Raw genomic sequence first — 21,562 nt, forward strand, 5'->3', positions numbered from 1 at the left:
GTTTAGTGCTCATTAAAGGGTGAGTAAAGCCTGTGAGAGATACTAACAATGTACAGGGTGAGTAAAGCCTGTGAGAGATACTAACAGTGTACAGGGTGAGTAAAGCCTGGGAGGTTTTGTGCTGATTAAAGGGTGAGTAAAGCATGTGAGAAATGCTAACAATGTACAGGGTGAGTAAAGCCTGTGAGAGATACTAACAATGTACAGGGTGAGTAAAGCCTGTGAGAGATGCTAACAATGTACAGGGTGAGTAAAGCCTGTGAGGTTTTGTGCTGATTAAAGGGTGAGTAAAGCATGTGGTATGAAATGATTAACAATTGTACAGGGTGAGTAAAGCCTGTGAGAGATACTAACAATGTACAGGGTGAGTAAAGCCTGTGAGAGATACTAACAATGTACAGGGTGAGTAAAGCCTGTGAGAGATACTAACAATGTACAGGGTGAGTAAAGCCTGTGAGAGATACTAACAGTGTACAGGGTGAGTAAAGCCTGGGAGGTTTTGTGCTGATTAAAGGGTGAGTAAAGCCTGTGAGAGATACTAACAATGTACAGAGTGAGTAAAGCCTGAGAGAGACTAACAGTGTACAGGGTGAGTAAAGCCTGTGGAGGATGCTAACAATGTACAGGAGTGAGTAAAGCCTGTGAGAGATACTAACAATGTACAGGGTGAGTAAAGCCTGTGAGAGATGCTAACAATGTACAGGGTGAGTAAAGCCTGTGAGAGATACTAACAATGTACAGGGTGATAGTTTGGTCCAGGAGAAGATCTCAGGGAATCAATGAGGAATTAAATTCAGGCTGTTCGCAGGTCAGCTTCATCCTGCTTTGGTGTCCTATTTACAGGGCTGATGATCCACGGTGTCCAAAAATCCCAGTGAAAGCCAAGGGCAGCTGAACCTTGGTGTGAAACCAAAAAAACCCCAAAAACCCCACATGTCCCAGTTCAATCAGATTCCCAGCAAATAAACAGTGTCAAGTGAAAAAATAATCCAACCAAACCCCCAAATCAAACAAAAGAAACTCGCCGATTGCAGCCAAGGCTTTTGAAGATTACATCAAGTCAAACTTTTATTAGCAAAGTTGTATTTCATGTAAAATGAAAATATCTTTTCAAACCGTACGTGCACATCTGCGTGGTACAAACAGCAACTACAGTACAACACGTTTCTCTAAACTTTAATCAATGCACACTAACATTTAGCTCCCAAAAAAGTAACATTGTGATGGTGACACCACATTTGCTTTGATCTTTTTCTCATGAAATTACAAAGTCTCTTGTTTAAAGTCAGAACCATAATAATAAAAAATGAACAGACAGAATGCTTTGGCTCAAAGCCCCCGAGGGGCTCCTGCCTGAAAACAGAACAAATCAGTGCAGATCACTTGAGATTTGACATGAGAGATCCAGAGCTGCAATGTAAACATGTCCTGCTACTCCAGAGTGGTTTGTACCTTGATTTTTGTCATAAACACTGACAGAGAGGCAGCTGAGGGTGTGATCCATTGGGAAACAAAGGGAATTCTCCATGAAGAATTTCCTTTCTTTCTATCTGTTCTTACAGGTAAGCAAAAGAACCTAAATACACTTCTCATCTGCAAAATAATGGCTGTTAAAAACGATGCTGAGGTTTCCTCTCAAAAGCTCAAGGAGCAGTGAATGTTATTCTAACTTTTCTTTACAAAATGTGGAGTCACTGTTTAAAAACTCTATTTTTAAATATATAGAAAGATTGTGCTACTATTTGCTTTCATGTCAAAAATAATATTGGCCTGAAAACTTTGATGAAAACCTCTCATGGTCTGGATTGAAGCCATTCAGCCAATGGAAGCAGTTTCCAGGAAAAGAGCTACTCACTGGAATTTGTGCAACATCAACACAGCAGAACAAATATCCATAATTTAAAAAAAAATCATTAAATCATTTGCTAATTAGATCCATTTATGATGTGAGTTACAACAAAGGTTTTAAATTTTTTTTGTATGAACACATGATTTTATCCAGAGGGGGAAAGTAATTTCCTGATTTGATTTCTAATTCTTTTCCTAAAGATTTGATTCCTAATGCTCTTCCTAAAGATCCAGCCCCAGCAGGGCTTTGATGCCCAGGGCTGTGCTTTTATCCTGCTGGAGTGCAGAGCCAGAGGGTTTCTGGAGGTTGGATCCTCTGATTTTGACAGAGAGGGAAGCTGGGGCTGTTCCTGCAGGTTCTTGATAATGTCATTAAATTTTAATATATCTGTGTGTATATATATATATATATACACATATATATATATATATATACACATATATATGTATATACACACATATGTCTGTCTCTGTGTGTGTATATGTATATATATATAATTACAGAAAAATTATCAATATTATGCTGCTCTGGGAATCCAAACAGCTCCCTCAGGAGAAAGGACAGAGGGTTTTTCCCCCTTTATTTAGGAAGAGCTGATTTTATTCATTTAATCTTATGCACAGTCAAAACTGCACAACTTTTTCAGCAAGACCCATCCCTCTCTTCTTCCAGAGGTTTTTAAATCCCCAAACCTGGATCTGTGGGGCCAGGGAAATGCCTCCTTCCTGATGGGTGGAATTACATCCTGCCTTGATTTGGGTATCAAATCTGAAAGTGCCATTTCTCCTCTCACTCGTTCTGAGGCAAAATGTGCCAGAACCAATTGGCCCAACCTGGGATGGGATAATTAACAATTCCCTGCTCTGCTCCCATGGCTGGACTCCCTCCTCCCAGCAGGCAGCCTGGAATTCCCTGCTGGGTGTTCATTAATGAAATCCCCAATTTTAACAAACACACCTGGCCAGAGAAAGAAAAAAAAAATCCAAAAAAGTCCCAAACAAACCAACATAAAGATTTACTGCTCAATGCACTATTTCAGAAGAGGGTGTGATTTTGGGGCTGCTCTGTGCAGGGGCAGAAGTTGGACTTGGATGAATTTGTGGATCCTTTCCAAGTGAGGAAGTTCCATGAACTGCAGAGCAGTTGGTGACACTTTTAGTGAGCTACATGGTCACACTTCCTCTCACCTGCACAGTCCAAGACAAAAACACAGCCCAGCTCCCTCCAATGACAAAAAAATCCTCAGCAAAACCTCAGCTTGCTGATTAACTTTTGGAAAAAAAAAATCTCTAAAATACCATCACCAACCTGCACTTTCCAGCAGAAAAAATCCCAGTGCAGGGAAAAAAAGAAAATAAATAACTGGGGAAGAGAAAACAGCTCAGGTGAGTGAGATTTCCTGGGAGTTTGAGCCACTTGTTTAATATTCACTGGGCATATTCCTCAAAACCCGTGTTCAAAAATCCAGGTTGCATTGCACATCTTTCCCTCCCTGTTTGACTTTTAGGTCCTGAGGCATTGTGGAACACCACCATTAAGATTTAAGGCTGTGAATTAAAATCTGAGTGGAAAAAGCAGCAGCACCAGCACATCACAAACACCTCTGAGCAGCACCAGAGCAGCAGCTGCATGGGGGATTTATATCCATTATTGGGGCATTGGACACTCACTAATATGGCCTGAAACAGAGAAATTGAACATTGTTTAACAGAAGCATTTTCTGGGATGAGGGGTCTGGTTTATCTGCAGTGATAATGTAGGAAAATGTGATGGGTGTGTGCAGGAACAGCCCCCCAGCCCAAAGCCAGGATTTGGGGGAGCCCACCCCAATTTTATTCTCTAATTTTCAAAGATGTTTGATCACTGCAGATGATTCCCAAAGGAAATACATGAAAACCAGCCCAAAGCAAGCAGGTTATCACAAGCCTAATCAGTCCTTAGATTTTATCTGGTTTGGGCTGCAGCAGACACGAGTCAGCAGATAAAGATGCTGCTGGGAAATGTCTCTGTTGATGAGATGCCAATTTTCACATTTCTCTAATTATGCAATCCCTTTTTTGGAAAATTACTTTTCCCCTCCAAAATTAAAAGGCTTTTGGCCTTTTTGGTGTTTGGATTGAGTGAAATACAGAAAACAGAACTTTATAAATAATAAAAAGTGAATAACGTGGGTCACAGATAAGGGATGGAATAATTTTTGTTTAGGGATAATTTTTGATTTTAAGGGCAGATTTCCACTCACCATTTTATATTTATAGGCACAGCCTGAATGGGGCTTTTGGGGTGGCTGTTTGGTGTTTGCTTTTCCCAAACAGAGGTTACACAAAAAGCCCTTAAAAGCTCCAATAAAACCCCAAAAAGAGGCACAGATCAGCAGAAGCTTCAGCACCAAAGGCTTCCAGAAACTGCCAAGCTCTGAGGAGCAGCCCCAGCCTGGGGGGAGCTGTGTGGGATCCACTGGGAAAAATCTGCATTTCCCTGGGCTTAATTGTAGCCCTTGCTGGAAACTCAGAACCACGGGAGTCATTCTTGCTTCCTCTTTCTTCCACTGAAATCATGGAGGAGCCATTTGGGGATATTTGCCTAATTGCTATCAGGATGCCAAACAGCTTTTAGGGTCTATTCCTCCTGCAGGAACTACTGGGAAACTTTTATAATGGGAGTGACAGAAGAAATGAAGCCACGTTGATGCTCTACTCAAGCAAGCAGATTGAAAAATACAAATGCTGTTAAAAAGAGATTCAGGAGATTCCAATACAAAAAGACCAAAAAAATGTGCTGTACAGCTCAGCTGAGTTAGTGTTGGAGAGGCAAAGAACCAGATTTAAACCAGCATTCAGTCAACAAAATAGGAAAACAAACTCTACCATAATATTTTCTCTTTGCTTTTGTTGTTTTTTTTGTTTATTTAACAATGAATAGGCTGAAAAGAAATGAACTCTTGAAATTCAGGTAGGTCTAGTTTAGGTGCTGCTTGAATGGTGAGAGGTTTGGATGAATCCTATACACAAACTCCTGGAAACTAATTCTGCTGGTCCAAATCCATATTGAGAAGCAAATCTACTCATTCCTACACAGCTATACAGACCCATGCTAGCAACATGTCTCAGTTCAAAATAAAACCAGGCTGCTCTGGACTTGTGTCAATATTAATATCATATGTACAACGTCTCCATGAAATGTTGGCTAGCTCACAAATATACAGATATGAGACAGACACCAAGGAGTTTGCTTAGAAATGCAGCTTGCAGCTGGGAAAAATTAAAAATATTTCGAGTGATGGTGGATGGGAACCCTGTTTTGCCTTGCCACAGGAAAGAGCTGCAGCTTAACATATTTAAGGAAATAGTGCCAGCTACTGGGCAGCAGCTTCACCCACACTCTCCTGTGGGTAAAGCTGCATTTCTAAGTATTGGAATTGACGTCAGCTGTAACCACTAAAACATTTTTTTTTTTTAATATCATACACAAAGGGGTTTAATTCTTTAGGAAAAAAATTATACAATATATAGAATATATTTCTCTGGTATTTTAAATCCTAATTTTCCTCGTTGTGTCACCTTGCAGAGTAACCTGGTTTTGTTGGTGCCATAACCTCGAGGTTGTAACCAAGGCCATGAGGGAATTTTACACACACACCTGTGACAACAGCCATACAGGGCAAAAATACTACACAGAGAAACATATTCCAACCTGGAGCAGCAGGCAAGGACACAGATGTACCACCAGAGCAAACTCTGCTCAGACTAACACATCGTGTAGAAAAAAGAATTACTCTGTTTTATTCAGAAGAAAACACATAGAAATTAGGATGGAAAAATCATCTTTTAGTGGCAGTGACTGGTTTTTGTATTACCTGGATGTCAGGATTTTCCTGGCTGGCCCAACTGGCACCCAGCTCCCCAGCACACAGGTAACTGTGGGGAGCTAACCAGGACAAACACCACAATTAAACACCAATTTTAGGCGTGGAGAGGAAAAGTCGCCGTAGAACTCCCAGTGCTTTCCACTGATCCTTTTTCCTTAGATCCAGAATAAGCTCCAATAAATGAACCATCTTCATTGAACATGCCATGCTCCCCTTCTCCATAATCTACCAGACTATCAGCACTTCCAGTGGCTTTAATGTCCCCGTTAAGTGACTGGAGGCTGCCTTTCAGCGGCTTTTCATCGCTGTCACTACAAAATAAAGAGATGCCTTTCCAAAAATCTGCCTTTCCAAACACCTGCCTTTCCAAACACCTGCCTTTCCAAAAATCTGATTTCCAAAACCCTGCCTTGCACCGCTCGAGGGACACTCAAGGGACATGCTCTTGCCTTGGGAAGGGGAGAGAGAGGGACATGTGGGTGGAACAGTGAGGATGGTCTGATCTCCGAGTCCTGCCCTGCTCCTCACACACCTGAGCTCACCCACATGGGGGTTTGCCACGATTCCAACCAATTAATTGGTTAATGGGAATTATCAGTACTCATCTATTTGGGTTTTTTCCCCGTTTTGCCTTGGGCAGACACAATGGACAGAGAGGGAGGGGGAAGGAAAAGGGAATGCTGGAAAGGATTGGAGGGGTCTGTTCCAGCCACCAGGGCTGATGTCAAACCTTTGGAACCTCACTTCTCATTTCACAAAACACTGGACAACATTCAGGGCCTATTTATTTAATTTTCCTTTTGAAGTGGGTGGGTTAAGTGATATCACTTCAGTGGGTAACATCTCATTGCTTTGGGAACACCCCTTTGAGTTTAAATGGCCAGTAAGGTGCTTTCCTCCTTTTTTTTTCCCTGCTGTTATTTTATTTTACCAGAGTTTATCTCACTGGAGTTTGCCCCTGCTAAGGGGGAGGAACTGGGAAAAAAAGAAAGTAGAATGAATGTCTGCATCTTTTTGTCTTTGCAGTTTTTGTCCAGTGAAAATTCCAGGGAAAAGGGGAAGAACTGGGAAAAACCAAAGCAGAATGAATGCCTGCAGACTCTATTCACTGAAAATTCCATAAAAAAGGACAGGCCCACCACAAAAATTCTGGGAAAAAAGTGGAATTTCAGTAGCCATTCCTCCTAATGGCACCACAGAAGAGGAACAAGAACAGGACATTTGGGGGGATTGGGGGAATATTAAAAGATTATATTAAAAAAATTAAATTAGGCCTCTGATTTAGGGACATAATTACTCAAGGAGAGCCCTTGCTGCTAATGCCAACTCAGGGTCAAATCTTTGGCAATTTTATCCAAGGAGGGACAGAGAAATGAACCTGAGCTTCATTTCTTCAGGATGGACTCAATATAAGTAATAATATATAATAATATACTCTGTGCATAAGCAACACAGAAAAAAAAATCACTACTTTTCTGCACAGGGCTTTTCTCCTCAGAAAAAAAGACAAGTTTGGATTTCAGGGGGAAAGGAGGGGGTCAAAGTTATTAACCTCAGGGCTTTCTTACCTTTCTAAATATTTGTCCCATTAGAAAGCATTAAAAATTAAATAAAGATGAAATTATGCAGAAAAAAAAAGCCCTACTCCAGTACAAATAATGTAGTATATATAAGTGGGATTTCAACAGCAATTTTATGCCCTTAAGGGCAGCAACACCAGTTTTCCAGCATGGTTCTTATAATTATGTATTTTCCTTCATATCACAATTACATATTGCTAGAAGTTTTAGTTATTTTAAAGCAGCCAAAGTGGTTATTTCAATTCTCCTACAGGGATTTCTGTAGAGAGATGTTTGGTTTTTTAATATTCTTTACCACATTCCAAACTTTTCTTTGTTTTCTTCCCCAAAATTCCCCATATTACATGATTTGGGTCTGAGTTTCAAAAACCCACTGAAGACATAGAATTCAGTCCATTGACTTCAGTGGGCTTTTCAGCAGCACCCCAAATTATCATATATATTTACATTATTCATACAATGCTAATTAAAAAAAACAAAAAAGTGAAAAATAACCACCAATACATCAGCATTTCCTTATATCCCAGCTTGGATGGATTGAAATATACTGGATATACCTTCATATTCCTACTCTTATCCACTCCTATGAGGTTTGCTTTGAAAATGAAAAACAGCATTAATTGCATGCCATAAAAATGTCCCGAATAATGATTTGGAAACAAACAAAACCCCAAGAAACACAAAGCCTTGTGAAAGCAGGTCCTATTTACCTATATTCCCCAAAGATTTCATCTTTTATTGATTGAGCTTCGGGATCTGGATGCAAATCTTCTTTTTCTTTCACTGTGCAAATAAAATAAAGGACAGATCTCTGTGTTGTGTTCTGCCATGGATTTTTCTTTTCCCAGGGGCAATGGGAAAACAATCTGCACTCCCCTCCAGGCTGGGCTGGAGCTGGCTGGACACAACCTGGGAGCTTCCACGAGTTTGGGACCATTCCCTGATTTATTATGAGCAAGTATTTATAGAATCATGGAATGGTTTGGGTAGGAAGGGAACTTAAATTTCATCAGTGCCACCAGGGACAGCTTCCACTGTCTCAGGGTGCTCCAAATCCTGTCCAACCTGGCACTGAATGTTTTCAGAGATGGAGCAAGCACCACCTCTTTGGGTAACCAGATTTTGACCTTAATACATTTACCTAAATCCTGACTCACTGCCTGGAAAGTGACAGAGGTAATTTTTAGCAAAATATTCCACTGTTATGGTGCCTGTGGAAGTTCTGTCCGTGTGTCCAGCAGCAGTTCCCAGGTGGAAAGTGGGCAGGGAGTCCTGCCAGCAAGGATCTTGCTGGATTAAATGCTGGAATATTCCAGGAGTGCTGGGAAAGGCCTTTGCAGGCTCTGTGAGCAGCACACAGCACAGCTCCACTTACACTCATTACAACCCCTTCCGTGGATATTTATCAAAAGCTACAAATCCTAATTGGATGTTTGTGCTCGCGGCCCTGCGGCCCCCAGAGAGAAACCTCTGAAGGATGTTAGTTATTAACATGTGAGCAGAGGGAAAGGACAATAAATCCATTTACCTGAATATTTGCCTCCTTTATTTCTTCTGACAAAGCAAATTGTCAGCAGCAGCAGGGTGAGCAAGGCGATGGCACACATCAGCCCGATGAACCAGCCCTGGGTGGAAATCCCCTCATAAATGCCAGCGTAGGCTTGGGGAGATGGGAGAGGAGCAAAAAGGGAGAAAATCAATCAGAGGGAAAGGGCAGCACCCCACAATAACATAAACACATCATGGTCCTCTCTGGATTTTAATGGAATCAGCCTATGGCTGCTGATGGTGCTCAGCTGCAACAGGAATGTCCAGAGTGAGACGTTTGGGACTGGAGGGGAGCGTGTGGGGGACAAGGGACAACACAGACACTTGGCAAGGTGGCTCTGAGAGAGCAGTTGAGTCACAGGATTAGCACCACACAGGAAAGCTGAGCACAGAGCTGTTAAGCCTCTCATGCAAAAGCAGTTTTGCGAAAGACAGAGAGGTAAAAGTGCCCCCAGTACATGCAGATCACCAAACTGGCCACTTATGGGTTTTATCCCACTGCCCTCTCCCATTGCACAGGTTTGGGATTGTTCCAGGCTGTTGTAAAGCACAGGGCTCAGCCAAGAGCCTGGGATGTGTTTGTGCTGCCATGGGATTCAACTGCAAAGGGCCAACCTCAACCCCAGAGCACGGAACGATGAGTTTGGGACACTCACAGTGCACAGGAACCTCAGCATGGATTCACATGGAAAAACAAACGTTCAGCGCCTCGAAGGGCTTCGTGTCTCACCTCTCCCCCTGGTCTCAATTACATCTTCAAAAATGCTATTGTTATCCACCCAGTTCTTAGTCACTAGGCGGATTGTGTACTCAGTGCCAGGCTCAAGGGCCTCGCTGGGCTGAAACTTTGGGGTGGGCTTTACCGCGTCTGAAATCCTGCCGCTGCCTTTACCTACGGAATGCACACAGCCAAGGCACAGGGTTAATGGCATTCATGGACAAGGAGCCTAGGAAATGCACAGTTACAAGTAACACACAAACACAACAAGGAATTTTAAACATTTGGCATCGGGCAATCTGATTTTCCAAACATTCCCCAAACATTCCCCACTGATTTCTGATGTTCCGTCAGATGAAATCAACGGCAGACCGGAGTCATCCTGATGTTCAGGAAGGGGTTTGTACATCTCCCAGGATGAAAGTTAATATTGATGGGGGATTATGGATCTGCTTGAACTAATGCCTGCTTAAAAAATTACAACTTGCAAATGGGCTTGCTTTGTATGGATAATCTGGGGTTTGATGCTTCTCCCATTGAACTGAACTCAGCAGGGAAGCACAGACAGCTTGTTAGCTGGATATGGATCCTTATATGTCTCCCAGAAAAAAATTAACAGTGGGATTTGTGCTTGCTTCTCTCCTGACAGTGATTTTCTGTGTCCTTTTAAATTCCACAATGACTGCACAAAGCACTGGTTTAGAAACAACTCGACAATTTGCCTGTAAATGGACATTTAGGCATTTAAGTGTTGCTGATGAGTTTAATATTTGATTAGGAAAAGGTAAATTCCACTAGTTCTGGTAATGGAACCTTGTTATTTGCAAAACACCTCCTGTAACCCCATCTGCATTCAGATTGTGGGCATTAAATGAGATTTTTCAGAACAGCTTTTGTGGAAAGCAGGAGAAAGGGCATTACAGCAGTTGACAATCACTGCCTGGACAGGAACAGCCCACTCAGCCAACTCAGAACTGTGTGTGACATGGAGGGATCTCTTACAACATGGAAAGAGATGGCAGGAGAGAAATTTGGGGGGGCTGCACTTAATAAAAATAATTCTTGAATTGTTCTCAGTCTCCTGATTTGCCTGTTTTGTCCAAAACCATCTAAACTAAGGCTTGAGCACAAAGTATAATCTGAAAACTGCTCGGCCAATTAGCACTGACAGGGGAACAATGCTCATTAATACTTCAACTAGTAAATAAGCAAAGCAAGAAGCTGCTGGAGATTAAGGCTGAGTTGACAGCTGAAGGGAAAAAAAGAAAAAAAAAGATTAAGATAAATCCAAGCACAGTCAAAGCAGCAGTTCAGGATAAGTTTTTAAGGCAACTCTCCACGTATTACAATAAGCAGTTAAATGAGCAGACCACTGGGACCAGAGAGAACACATCCAGCTGAAACACTGCTGATACTGAAGCACAGCTCATTAGCATAAATTAATCCATCTATGGGTAATTTTTGCTAAATGAAGTATGTGAAACCCAGCTATAGTTTTTAATCAAACCGAAAATTAGGCAACAGAATACCACAGGTACATTTTAATTATATGCTCTAAAATCAAGGCATTAGAAAATTGGGGATATTATCCATAAAGGAACAGGAATGAACACAAACCTTCAACCTTCAATCTGTTAAATACCACTAACACTTGTGCATGACATGGAAACTACATGACCCAAAGTGTTCACACCAGCAGCCTCCTAAGGAAGAATTTCTCCTGAATTCCTGGGAAGCAAATCCTAAACCTTAAGCTCCTGCCAGGTGGTTTGTGGTGCATGTTCTTAAGCCAGCATTACCAGTCCCTCTCTGCCTCCTATTTGTTCCCAGCTTGTGGGAGCCTTTTCTGAACCATCAGCTCTTTAGAGAAGCAGAAAGAGGGAAGTGAGATGGCTGAAAAAATCCCTTTTTCTGCCCACTCATTGCTCAGCTCTGTCTGATGCTGCAGCTGCCCTGGCACATGGAGCAGCCCAGGGCTGGGATGGAGCTCTTGGGATAAGGATGAGCCCAGCCTAACCTGGCACTGGGGATTTACCAACAGCTCTCCATCTAGCATCTCCTATCCCAAAATACTCTTTTTTTTTTCCTTGAAAACTCAGAAAAGTGTCCAGAGCTGGGCGATTATGAGGTTTCTTTGCATGCCATTTCCTCCTGGTCTGTGTGGCACAGCCAACAGGGGCCCTACAGAGCAGAAAGATTTGCTAATGGGGTGGGTTTGGTGGCTGGAATAGAAAAAGCAGTGTGGCCTCCTGAAAAATAAAAGCAAAGTTACACAGATAAGGCAAAGCTCCACATTCTGGAAGGCCAGGAACATCCTGAAAGCTGCAGGAATTAGCTGCAGAAAATTGAAAGCAGTTGGGTTGGGTTTTTAATCTCCAATAAGGGAGAAGGAGCATTAGTAATAAAGGCATATCACCAGCACTTCTCATCTTCCCCCACTATTTATCAGCCACACCATGGGACTTGCATGAACATTAAACACTGAACTGCAATTTTACAATATTCCTACTGGGCTCCAAGATTTATGAGGAGAACAGAACACACATTTTTTATAGAAGCTTATGGTATAAAGGGAAAAACAATAGAAACCACCCCCGAAGACTTTCCAGAGTGTTCTCCAAAAGTTAGCACATCTGTTATAAAATACACTTATATAAAAAAAACCTAGCAGTCTGAGAGCTAAATACTAATTGTGGGCAGCATCTTAATTTATAACCATACCTGTCTAAATACATCTGCTGCAATAAATGCAAAGCTGAAAGTCCATTAATTTCCCCCTGCTGCCTGGCTGTTAAAAAATGTATAAATATGCAGCACAAGTATCCTTCATTTTCAGGGCTTTTCAGTGCAGGAGGTAATTCATGTTAAATTTGGATTATTTTGTACTACAGAGATTAGCAAACCTGTTGTATATAAAGTTTATTGAGAAAAATTTATAGGGGAGATGATGATCAAGAAATTTGCACTGATTTAATTAGATTTTCTAGATTGTGAATTAAAAATTAGGTTTGCTGCTAACAGCAGCAGTGTATTACATACATGAAAAGTATTTTATTATTACTTTTCCACTGTGCCCATGGCAAAGGAGAGCTAACCCCACATGTCTTTGGTCCTGAAGGATAGGAGCCTCTCCCTAAGATTTTCCAAAAGCCTTTGGGAATTACGAGCCAACAGCCACTGGAATGTAATGAAATTGGTGAACTTTTATTTCCTGGCTTCTCTGGAGAATAAACCTACAACTGTGTGGCTTCATGTGGATGAATTTCTCATTAATGCTTGGATTTCTGGACACACAATGATAATTCTCAACATGTAATATGTGTTTGGTAATCCCCAAGCAGCACTGGATGAAAAGGAGCTTTGTGTTAAAGAAGGGCTGCTACATTAAATTAATCTTTTCACTTCTGGAAGAACATTATTTTGTGTTATGTTTCTGAGGGCTAATGATCTTGGGGAAATTGACATTTTCAAGGGGAAAATTAATTCGTTTGGAGGTCATTTAAGACATACTGCCTGAAAATATGAAGACAGAGATTATAGTCATTTTCTAAGGACAACATACCTTCTTCTGTGCAATGAAACCACACAAATTAAGCTGTTATTTATTGTGCAGTACAATCCAAATCCCCATTTGCTCAGGTTCAAGAGTCATTTTATCAAGAAATGATAAAGACCTTAGGTTGCCTATAAGGGTTTCATTTCTGAGTTATTTTCCCTGTACAGATTTGTTTTTAGTGGTGCTACATGAATCCTCACATATATTAAATAAGGAAATTCCCTTTTCTTTCTAATTCCAGAAAACAGTAGCAGGGATAGCTGCAATTAAATTAAAGGAACAGCAGTGATGGAGATAAGTAAAAAAATAAAATGTGAATGACTCCAGAGCTGCCACCTCAACATCTCCACTTTCCTGGCAGATTGCATTGTGCAATTCTGAAATACCCATGGCAAAGGGTGAATTGCAGCACTGGAAGTTTCCAAAGCCTTAAAATGAACAACGAGAGCTTTATGGGTTTATTATTAAACTGGAACAGAGTGGTTATAGAATCACTGAATCAACCCCCAAAGAAACCTGGAGTGCTCCATCACGGAGTTTCATTTCAGAGGGCACCACATTTTATATCTGTCACTTACGTGGGTCATTTGAAATGATAAACTTTGACTTCTGAAATCACTCCCCTCCTTCAAAAAGAGAGATTGTTTTAATTTTGAGCAATTGCCTCAGTCCCCAAACCACAGCTTAAAACCCCAAGGAGGTCACTGAAAAGAGTGATTTTTAATTTTTTTTTTTCAGCCTATCATGTTTAGGTGAAAAATATCTGAACAATTTAGCCAGCAAATAATGACACAGAACTCTAATGGCATCTCAGTGACAGATGCAGTGCCCTAATTTAGGGTGGCTTGAGAAGCAGCAAGGAGCACACATAAATCATAGAACTGAACCCTTGCAGCTTTCATTAATTATACTGCTCTAGTCTAAGAAATATTTCACAAGAATCAGGTGTTGCCACCACTGAAACAGAGTTTAGGAAAGTAGAGAATGAGAACAAAATGAATGTCAACATCTCTAAACCATGACAAGGTTATTTCAAGAAGTCAAAACACATTATTCTGGTTGCCCAATGAAGGCCAAAAAAGGCAGCTAATGAGGGGAAATGGGGTATTTTTATCTTGGAAAAAAAAAGAGGTATTTTTCTTTTCTTAATGAGTAATAAATCAAGGTGATTAATAGCTGCTACCAGTGAGTACCTGTTTCCTACAGTGAGACTGGAGGCCAAAAGAGAGTTGAGAAGGAGTTTTGCTACTTGGGAAAACAAACGGCAGTTCCTGACTGGATGTGGAACTGGGACATGAAGGTCTAAAACACATTTTTCCTGTTTTACCAGTAACTGAAAAGAATTCTGCAACTTAGAAGTCCAACAGCACATGGGCCATTTTTCTATTTTCCATCAACATTGCTGCACACTGTTATCTTTGCTAAAAATGATGCAGTCAGGACTCTTTTGCTTATCACATTCTCTTTCCTCCTTCCCTGGGGTAAGTGCAGAGCAATGGTTTCTGATTAATAGCAAGGAGCTGCTCCTCAGTGCTGTGGAGTTCTCAGACTTGCTGAGCACAGTACATTTTATTTCATTTCAGCTGAAAGTGAAAGATGAGCTATCATAGACTGCTTGGGATTTTTCTCTAAATCACTGAACATCAGTGTTTCAGCACAGGGTGTAAGTGGCAGACAAACACTTACTCCTGGTCTCTGATAAAATAATCATAAATAATGGAGCAAATGCAGTCAACTTGATGTTTATCTGGATTTTCCATGTCAAACAGCTGACCCTAATGTTGCTGGCAGTCCCCCATCTTCATGCACGGGCAGAATTTGTTTTTACAGTATTACTGAGAAAAGATTATCTGCATTTCCAATTTTCTGTTCGTGCCTGAATGCAATTCCCTTATTCCAGCATGGCTTAAGGAGTTGATGGGTGGGAACAGAAACAGGACTGCACAGCAAAATGAAACAGATGAGCTCTGCTTCCCTGAAGAACTCCATGGCCACATTAAAAAGCCCATTGACTGCTCTCATGGCAAGGAAAACAAACTTACTTCCCCTAATTACAAAGGAAATGTCAAGCCTGGATTATTCCCGATGGATTTTTCTGTTGCAAAGCAGAGTAATGCAGAGTCCCCAGGCAGGTGCACAGGAGAGCTCTTCACTGCAAAAACCAGGCCCTTTAAAGCAGTTAGGCCATTATCAGCTGCGCTCCATTTAAGCACAACAAATGTAATTCAACTAACCACCATAAACCACAACGTGAGCACGTCACGGTTCTAGAAGTTGTTTTCCTACCTCCAATTCAGCTGAGTCACTTTCCCACAGTCCTTTTCTACTTAGCCAAAGCAGCATGCCCATGATTTTACAAGGGTAACTAATTTTTTAAGGTTTTAGGTAGACACAATATTTTTCCCGCTATTCTCAGAGCTCCTCCACACTGATGCGGATTTTGTGAATTTACTGCCTTGGGCCAGCTTCAGCTCCAATTCAGCTGAGTCACTTTCCCACAGTCCTTTTCCACTTAGCCAAAGCAGCAGGCCCTAGCCATGCTTTTACAAGAGTAACGACACCCTAATTTGTATGGTTTACCTACACACAGCATTTTTCCGCTGTTCTCAGAGTCCTCCACACTGATGCGCATTTTGTGAACTCACTGCTTGGGTCAGCTCCAATTCAGCTGAGTCACTTTCCACAGTCCTTTTCCACTTAGCCAAAGCAGTATGCCCTAACCATGATTTCACAAGGGTAACAACACCCTAATTTTGTAAGGTTTTACCTACACACAGCATTTTTCCCGCTATTCTCAGAGCTCTTCCACACCAATGCGGATTTTGTGAACTCACTGCCTTGGGCCAGCTTCAGCTCCAATTCAGCTGAGTCACTTTCCCACAGTCCTTTTCCACTTAGCCAAAGCAGCAGGCCCTAGCCATGCTTTTACAAGAGTAACGACACCCTAATTTTGTATGGTTTTACCTACACACAGCATTTTTCCCGCTGTTCTCAGAGCTCCTCCACACTGATGCGCATTTTGTGAACTCACTGCCTTGGGTCAGCTCCAATTCAGCTGAGTCACTTTCCCACAGTCCTTTTCTACTTAGCCAAAGCAGCATGCCCATGATTTTACAAGGGTAACTAATTTTGTATGGTTTTACCTACACACAGCATTTTTCCCGCTATTCTCAGAGCTCTTCCACACCGACGCGGATTTTGTGAACTTACTGCCTTTGGCCAGCGTCAGCTCCAATTCAGCTGAGTCACTTTCCCACAGTCCTTTTCCACTTAGCCAAAGCAGTATGCCCTCCCTAACCATGATTTCACAAGGGTAACAACACCCTAATTTTGTAAGGTTTTACCTACACACAGCATTTTTCCCGCTGTTCTCAGAGCTCCTCCACACTGATGCGCACTTTGTGAACTCACTGCCTTGAGTCAGCTCCAATTCAGCTGAGTCACTTTCCCACAGTCCTTTTCCACTTAGCCAAAACAGCAGGCCCTAACCATGATTTACAAGGGTAACTAATTTTGTATGGTTTTACCTACACACAGCATTTTTCCCGCTGTTCTCAGAGCCCCTCCACACTGACGCGAATTTTGTGAATTTACTGCCTTGGGCCAGCATCAGCTCCAATTCAGCCGAGTCACTTTCCCACAGTCCTTTTCCACTTAGCCAAAGCAGTATGCCCTCCCTAACCATGATTTCACAAGGGTAACAACACCCTAATTTTGTATGGTTTTACCTACACACAACATTTTTCCCGCTATTCTCCTCCACACTGACGCGGGTTTTGCGAACTTACTGCCTTGGGCCAGCGTCAGCCCCTCCTCGGTGGCTGCCTTCCCGCAGCCCTTGGCCGTGCAGGCTTTGATGTAGAACTTGTACTTGGTGCTGGGGCTGAGCCCTGCCAGGTGCCAGCTCAGCGCAGAGCGGTTGGCCACGCTCACGTTGCTCAGGGCGCCCACGTCGTGCGTCTCGTTGACTGCAAGGGAAGAGCATTCAGTCAGGATTGTATTTGATGGGAAATGCCCCAACAAAAGCAGGAGTGATGCAGCTGACTCTGGGACGGAGTGGAATTTTTCCAGAGTGGAAATCCATTTTGATTTAAGCGAAATGTACATCTTTGAGTTAAGTCTGTAGTTTGAAAACGCAGCTGTTTAGTCTGACTGCCTGTTCTTGTAAAAAGCCTAGGCTCAGAGAAACTGCTTCAGTGAAGGACAGAGATAAATAGAGAAAAGACAGAGAGACTGCTATGAGAGCAGGTCAACCTGCCCCAGGAATTATTTCTGATAAAGAAAAATTAGCAGCAAGTGTCACACAAAATCTGTAAAAATGAATATGTATGAACCTGTTGTGAAATTGCTTGCATATGTATTTGAGAAGGGGAAAAAAAGGATCTGGAATTCTGTAGATAGATCCACTCTGCCCATAATCACCAAAACCAAAGGGAAGATCTGGATGCAAAGGCATCTGAGCAGTTCTGCTATCAGCAGGGAGAAGTGTAAAGTACATGGGTGATTATTTTTTTTTAAATAGGGCAGAGACTCATCTTTTACCACCCTCAAAGAATGTGTAAAATACACCGAATTATCACCACACCACACAAGTGGTGTTGTGGCAGTCTGGGCTAAGTACTGGGTCCTGCCTGAGTCTTTGTTTCTCATTTCTTTCCTAGGCAAGAAAGAAAGAAATCCCCTGGTGTTTGGTTGTTTTCAGTGTGATTACTCAACACCATGACTCAGGTGGTCCTTTGTGTTTCTTCTGAGGCACCTTAGGGGGGAGAAACTCCCTGACAGAATGTGCAGAGCTACATTAATGTGGCTTCATAGAGGGCTCTCATCACAATGCACTGTGTATTAAATGAGCTTCCCTCCAGTAAAATGTTCACCTACAATTTATGGGTCTTTTTAGCCACTACATTAGGGGTAATCTGCCAATATGAAATAATTGAATCAGCCTATAAATGTGGGACAGGGGATGGCAGCAATGGGAGCTTCCATGGGAAAAGTGCATGGAAAACTGCATGCAAAACTGCAGCCTGCCCTCTGGCAGCCTCTGTGCACATCACACCTGGGAGTTTTCCTTAACTAATCCTGCTTCAATTCTGAACTCAAAGCAAACAAGGCACATACTTATCTGGTACTGCAGAATGTAGCCAGTGAGGTGACCATTGGCCTTCTTGGGAAGCCCCCAGGACAGAGTGACTGAGTCCTGGTCAAAGTTCAGGATCCTGAGAAAACGTGGTTGTTCAGGGACTGGAAGACACAGAGATGAGCTTTCAGAGGAGAGTGAACTGGTCTGTCCCTACAAATTCTTGTTAAATGAGGATATAATTTAGCTCAGCACCCACAGCTCCCCTTTCGAGTGAAGTGCTCTACAAATGGTGGAGTTTTTACTATCACCTTAAATAAGGCAATCAACTCACCTTGTCCCAAGGACAATTTCAATTTATGTCCCTCCATCCCATATTTTCCTCTTGTCTTACCTCCTTCTGGAGTTTCAAAAAACACAGGGGAGCTCTCAGGGCCGTCTCCTCTGGAGGTGAAAGCCGAAACTGTCAAGCGGAATTCACTGAAGGGATCCAGGCCAGGAATCATCCCAGAGGTCCTGTCTCCTACAAACGTCAGGAAGTGTTTCTCTGGGTGATGCCTCTTTCCATCCAGCATGCTTCTTGTCTTCCACCAGTTCACCTGCCAGGAGATTGGGATTTCTATTAACAAATTATATTGTACGGGGATGAGCATGATCATGATCTCTCTCACCGGCCCAAAAATGAGAGATCGCAATCTGGAACTCATTTAATAATTTATTCAACTATATACAAATATTTATAGAGAGATTTGTAACCTTGTAGCCTCCTAAGTGCCCACGAACTCTGTCCCTTGGTATCCCCGACCAGAAGACTTCGACCAGGGTGCTGTTGATGACTTCCACCGACACGCGCGCAGGAGCAGCATCTGGAACTGTAAAAACAAAAGTCTCAGGTGTTAAAAACACTTCCAAGAGCCCAGATTCACACTGTTCCCAGCTCCAGGGCTTGGCTTTCCAGCTCCAGCTGTGCCATTTCATGCAGTCTCACTGCAGGCAAGCAAAAAGCCATTCCACCTGCATCCAGTGAGTGGAATGGGCCAATAAACATTATTTTTCTGTATTTTTCTGCTGAGGGTTGAGATACATGTGTACTGGGACACATGAATTTCTACACCAGTATTTATGATTTCCTGTTTCAAGCAATGCTTACAGCAGTGAGAAGAATAAAAAAAATGATTAACACGGCACTCAAGAAGGCAATCATAAAGGTTTTTTTATAATCAATTTCATTTTACAACTAAGCTCATTAAACAGTAGGATTTTAATCACTGCATAACACAGAGAGCTATTACAGTGCCTGAAAAAAAGGAGGCCTTGATCCATTGACAACTGAATTGCGAGGAAGATTTTGCACTGCTAGATGCAAAATTAGACTCATCACAGAGAGACAAAGAAAATAAACATTCTGCGGAGTTTCTTTATTCTTGTTCTCACTATTCACCACCTCTTCTGCACCACCAGACCTTCCTGTTGCCACCTCTGGGTGGGCAGTGGGGATTCTCCTGTCTGACCACCACCAAGTCCATTTCCAGCACTGAAACTCCATGTGGGAGCCATGGAAAACAATGGGGCAGAACCCAGGCTGGAGAGGATGACACATTCTACAGGAACTCATGGATGAGGTAACACCAGCACACATGGGAATGTGGCTTTGTCTGCAAATTCACTCAAACACCCAGTGCCTGCCAGTTTGTCCCTAATTGTCAGAGTATTTAACTTCTGACAGCGTTAAACTGTTGGGTCAAGCCTCAGAGAGCCCAAACATTTTTTCCCTACCAAGTACAACCCGACTGCTACACTTCAGAGACTTCTCATGGACTGTGGCCTTCAAACAAGTGCCCAGACTAAGCCAACAACTGAGATTAATGAGAGCACAAGTGACCTTTCCAAAAAACCCCTCACACTCCAGCAGGCTGGCAGCCAGGCACCCAGCATGGGTCATGTCCCTGCCTCATGGAGCCCATCAGGCTGAGCATGGCATTCCAGCTGCTTTGGGCTGCCCAATCCATCACCCCACACCCGAGCACAAGAAACCCCCATTTTTACAGCCAAGCTCCTGCCACTCACCGTCCTCTCCTGAATATCCAATGGTGATGTTTGGTTCCGGGCCAGATCCTAAATTGTTCACAGCCTGGACTTTGATCTCGTAGGGCACGAAGGTGGGCACGTTCCGCACGCTCAGGGAGTGCTTCTTCACCAGCTCCTCGTTCCAGTCCGTCTCCACACCCCGCTGCCTCCAGCTGACCTTGTACTCCAGCCCCGGCCCGTTCCTCTCCATGGGCTTCAGTGGCTGGGGAGAACCAAAAGAGATCTTGTCTGCTTTTGTTGTAATCACAAAACAGCAGCTGAGGGGAGAGGGGATGGTTTTGTGTCACTCTAGTGTGGTGGAGTTCACAGGGGTCCCAGGATGAGGGAAGAGATGAGAATCTTGACTCCATGTTTCAGAAGGCTGATTTATTATTTTATGATATATATTAGATTAAAGGAAATGACATATTATAACTACACTAAAGAATAGAAGAAAGGATTTCATCAGAAGGCTAGCAAGGAAAGGAAAGGAATGATAATAAAATCTTGTGACTGCTCACAGCCTTCACACAGGTGGCTGTCATTGATCATCAGATAAAAACAATTTCCCATGCTGGATAAACAATTCTCCAAATCACATTGCAAAGCAGCAAAACATGGAGAAGCTGAAGCTTCTCAGATTCTCAGGAGAAAAGATCCTAATAAAAGGATTTTTCATAAAATATGTCTGTGACATTCTAGGACATGAAATAAAACGACATGCACGCTGGAACCTCCAAAGTAAAAAGAAGGGAAGTTTATTTTCTGACCCAAACATTTATAGACTTTCAAAAGTGACAGTGGATTGGAGGATGAAAGTGCCACCTCTCCAATGACACTGGACAAGACAACAGTCCATCAAATTTCTCCTCCTCCAGAGAAGAATGTAAAACCAATAATTATTTACATAAAGTGACTGAGGAAGTTCATTACAAGAATGTAAGCATCAGAAGGTTTAGAAGAACTTAGAAGAACAGGGTGGCAGTTTTGGAATGTGTGTTTCAACACCGGGAGAGAAAATGGGCAAAACCCCCAAGCTTTGAGTTTTTTGCTGTCATTTTAATTTGAGGGTGATTGTAACAACAACAACATGACTTCAAGAGAAAGGGGAGTGAAAGGCTTGGATTAAAATCCAGATTAATTGCTAGGAGCCGTATTTCTGCCTCCTACACACATCAGGTTTTGTTTTGCCACAGGTTTTCCTGTGTGAGGTAAAACCACACGCCTTCAGCACTACTGAATTGCACAGTTTGGCATAAGGCTGTGTGTGCCTTTTAGCTGAGATAAAATTTGCATTTT

At 42.4% G+C, this 21,562-nt stretch overlaps 1 protein-coding gene across 8 annotated transcripts in view; it reads right to left on the reverse strand.

Moving 5' to 3' along the window:
- Positions 1-1,041: 1,041 nt before the first annotated feature.
- Positions 1,042-21,562, reverse strand: part of CHL1 (cell adhesion molecule L1 like) — a 135,109-nt gene continuing 114,588 nt past the window's right edge. For 6 of the 8 annotated variants that reach the window (XM_064724106.1, XM_064724107.1, XM_064724110.1 and 3 more), the window contains 9 exons: positions 20,264-20,486; positions 18,953-19,068; positions 18,591-18,795; positions 18,238-18,360; positions 16,908-17,087; positions 9,576-9,737; positions 8,826-8,957; positions 8,008-8,080; positions 1,042-6,028 (listed from right to left, as the gene is read on the reverse strand). In XM_064724106.1, coding sequence (XP_064580176.1) covers positions 5,812-6,028; positions 8,008-8,080; positions 8,826-8,957; positions 9,576-9,737; positions 16,908-17,087; positions 18,238-18,360; positions 18,591-18,795; positions 18,953-19,068; positions 20,264-20,486 — 1,431 coding nt within the window. In that variant the 3' untranslated portion in view covers positions 1,042-5,811. Of the gene's footprint in view, positions 6,029-7,285; positions 8,081-8,825; positions 8,958-9,575; positions 9,738-16,907; positions 17,088-18,237; positions 18,361-18,590; positions 18,796-18,952; positions 19,069-20,263; positions 20,487-21,562 lie in introns of all 8 variants that reach the window. The other 2 variants (XR_010441821.1, XM_064724112.1) reach the window with 2 other exon arrangements.

The sequence above is a fragment of the Zonotrichia leucophrys genome, chromosome 12 (genome assembly GCF_028769735.1).
Source record: "Zonotrichia leucophrys gambelii isolate GWCS_2022_RI chromosome 12, RI_Zleu_2.0, whole genome shotgun sequence".
NCBI lineage: Eukaryota > Metazoa > Chordata > Aves > Passeriformes > Passerellidae > Zonotrichia > Zonotrichia leucophrys.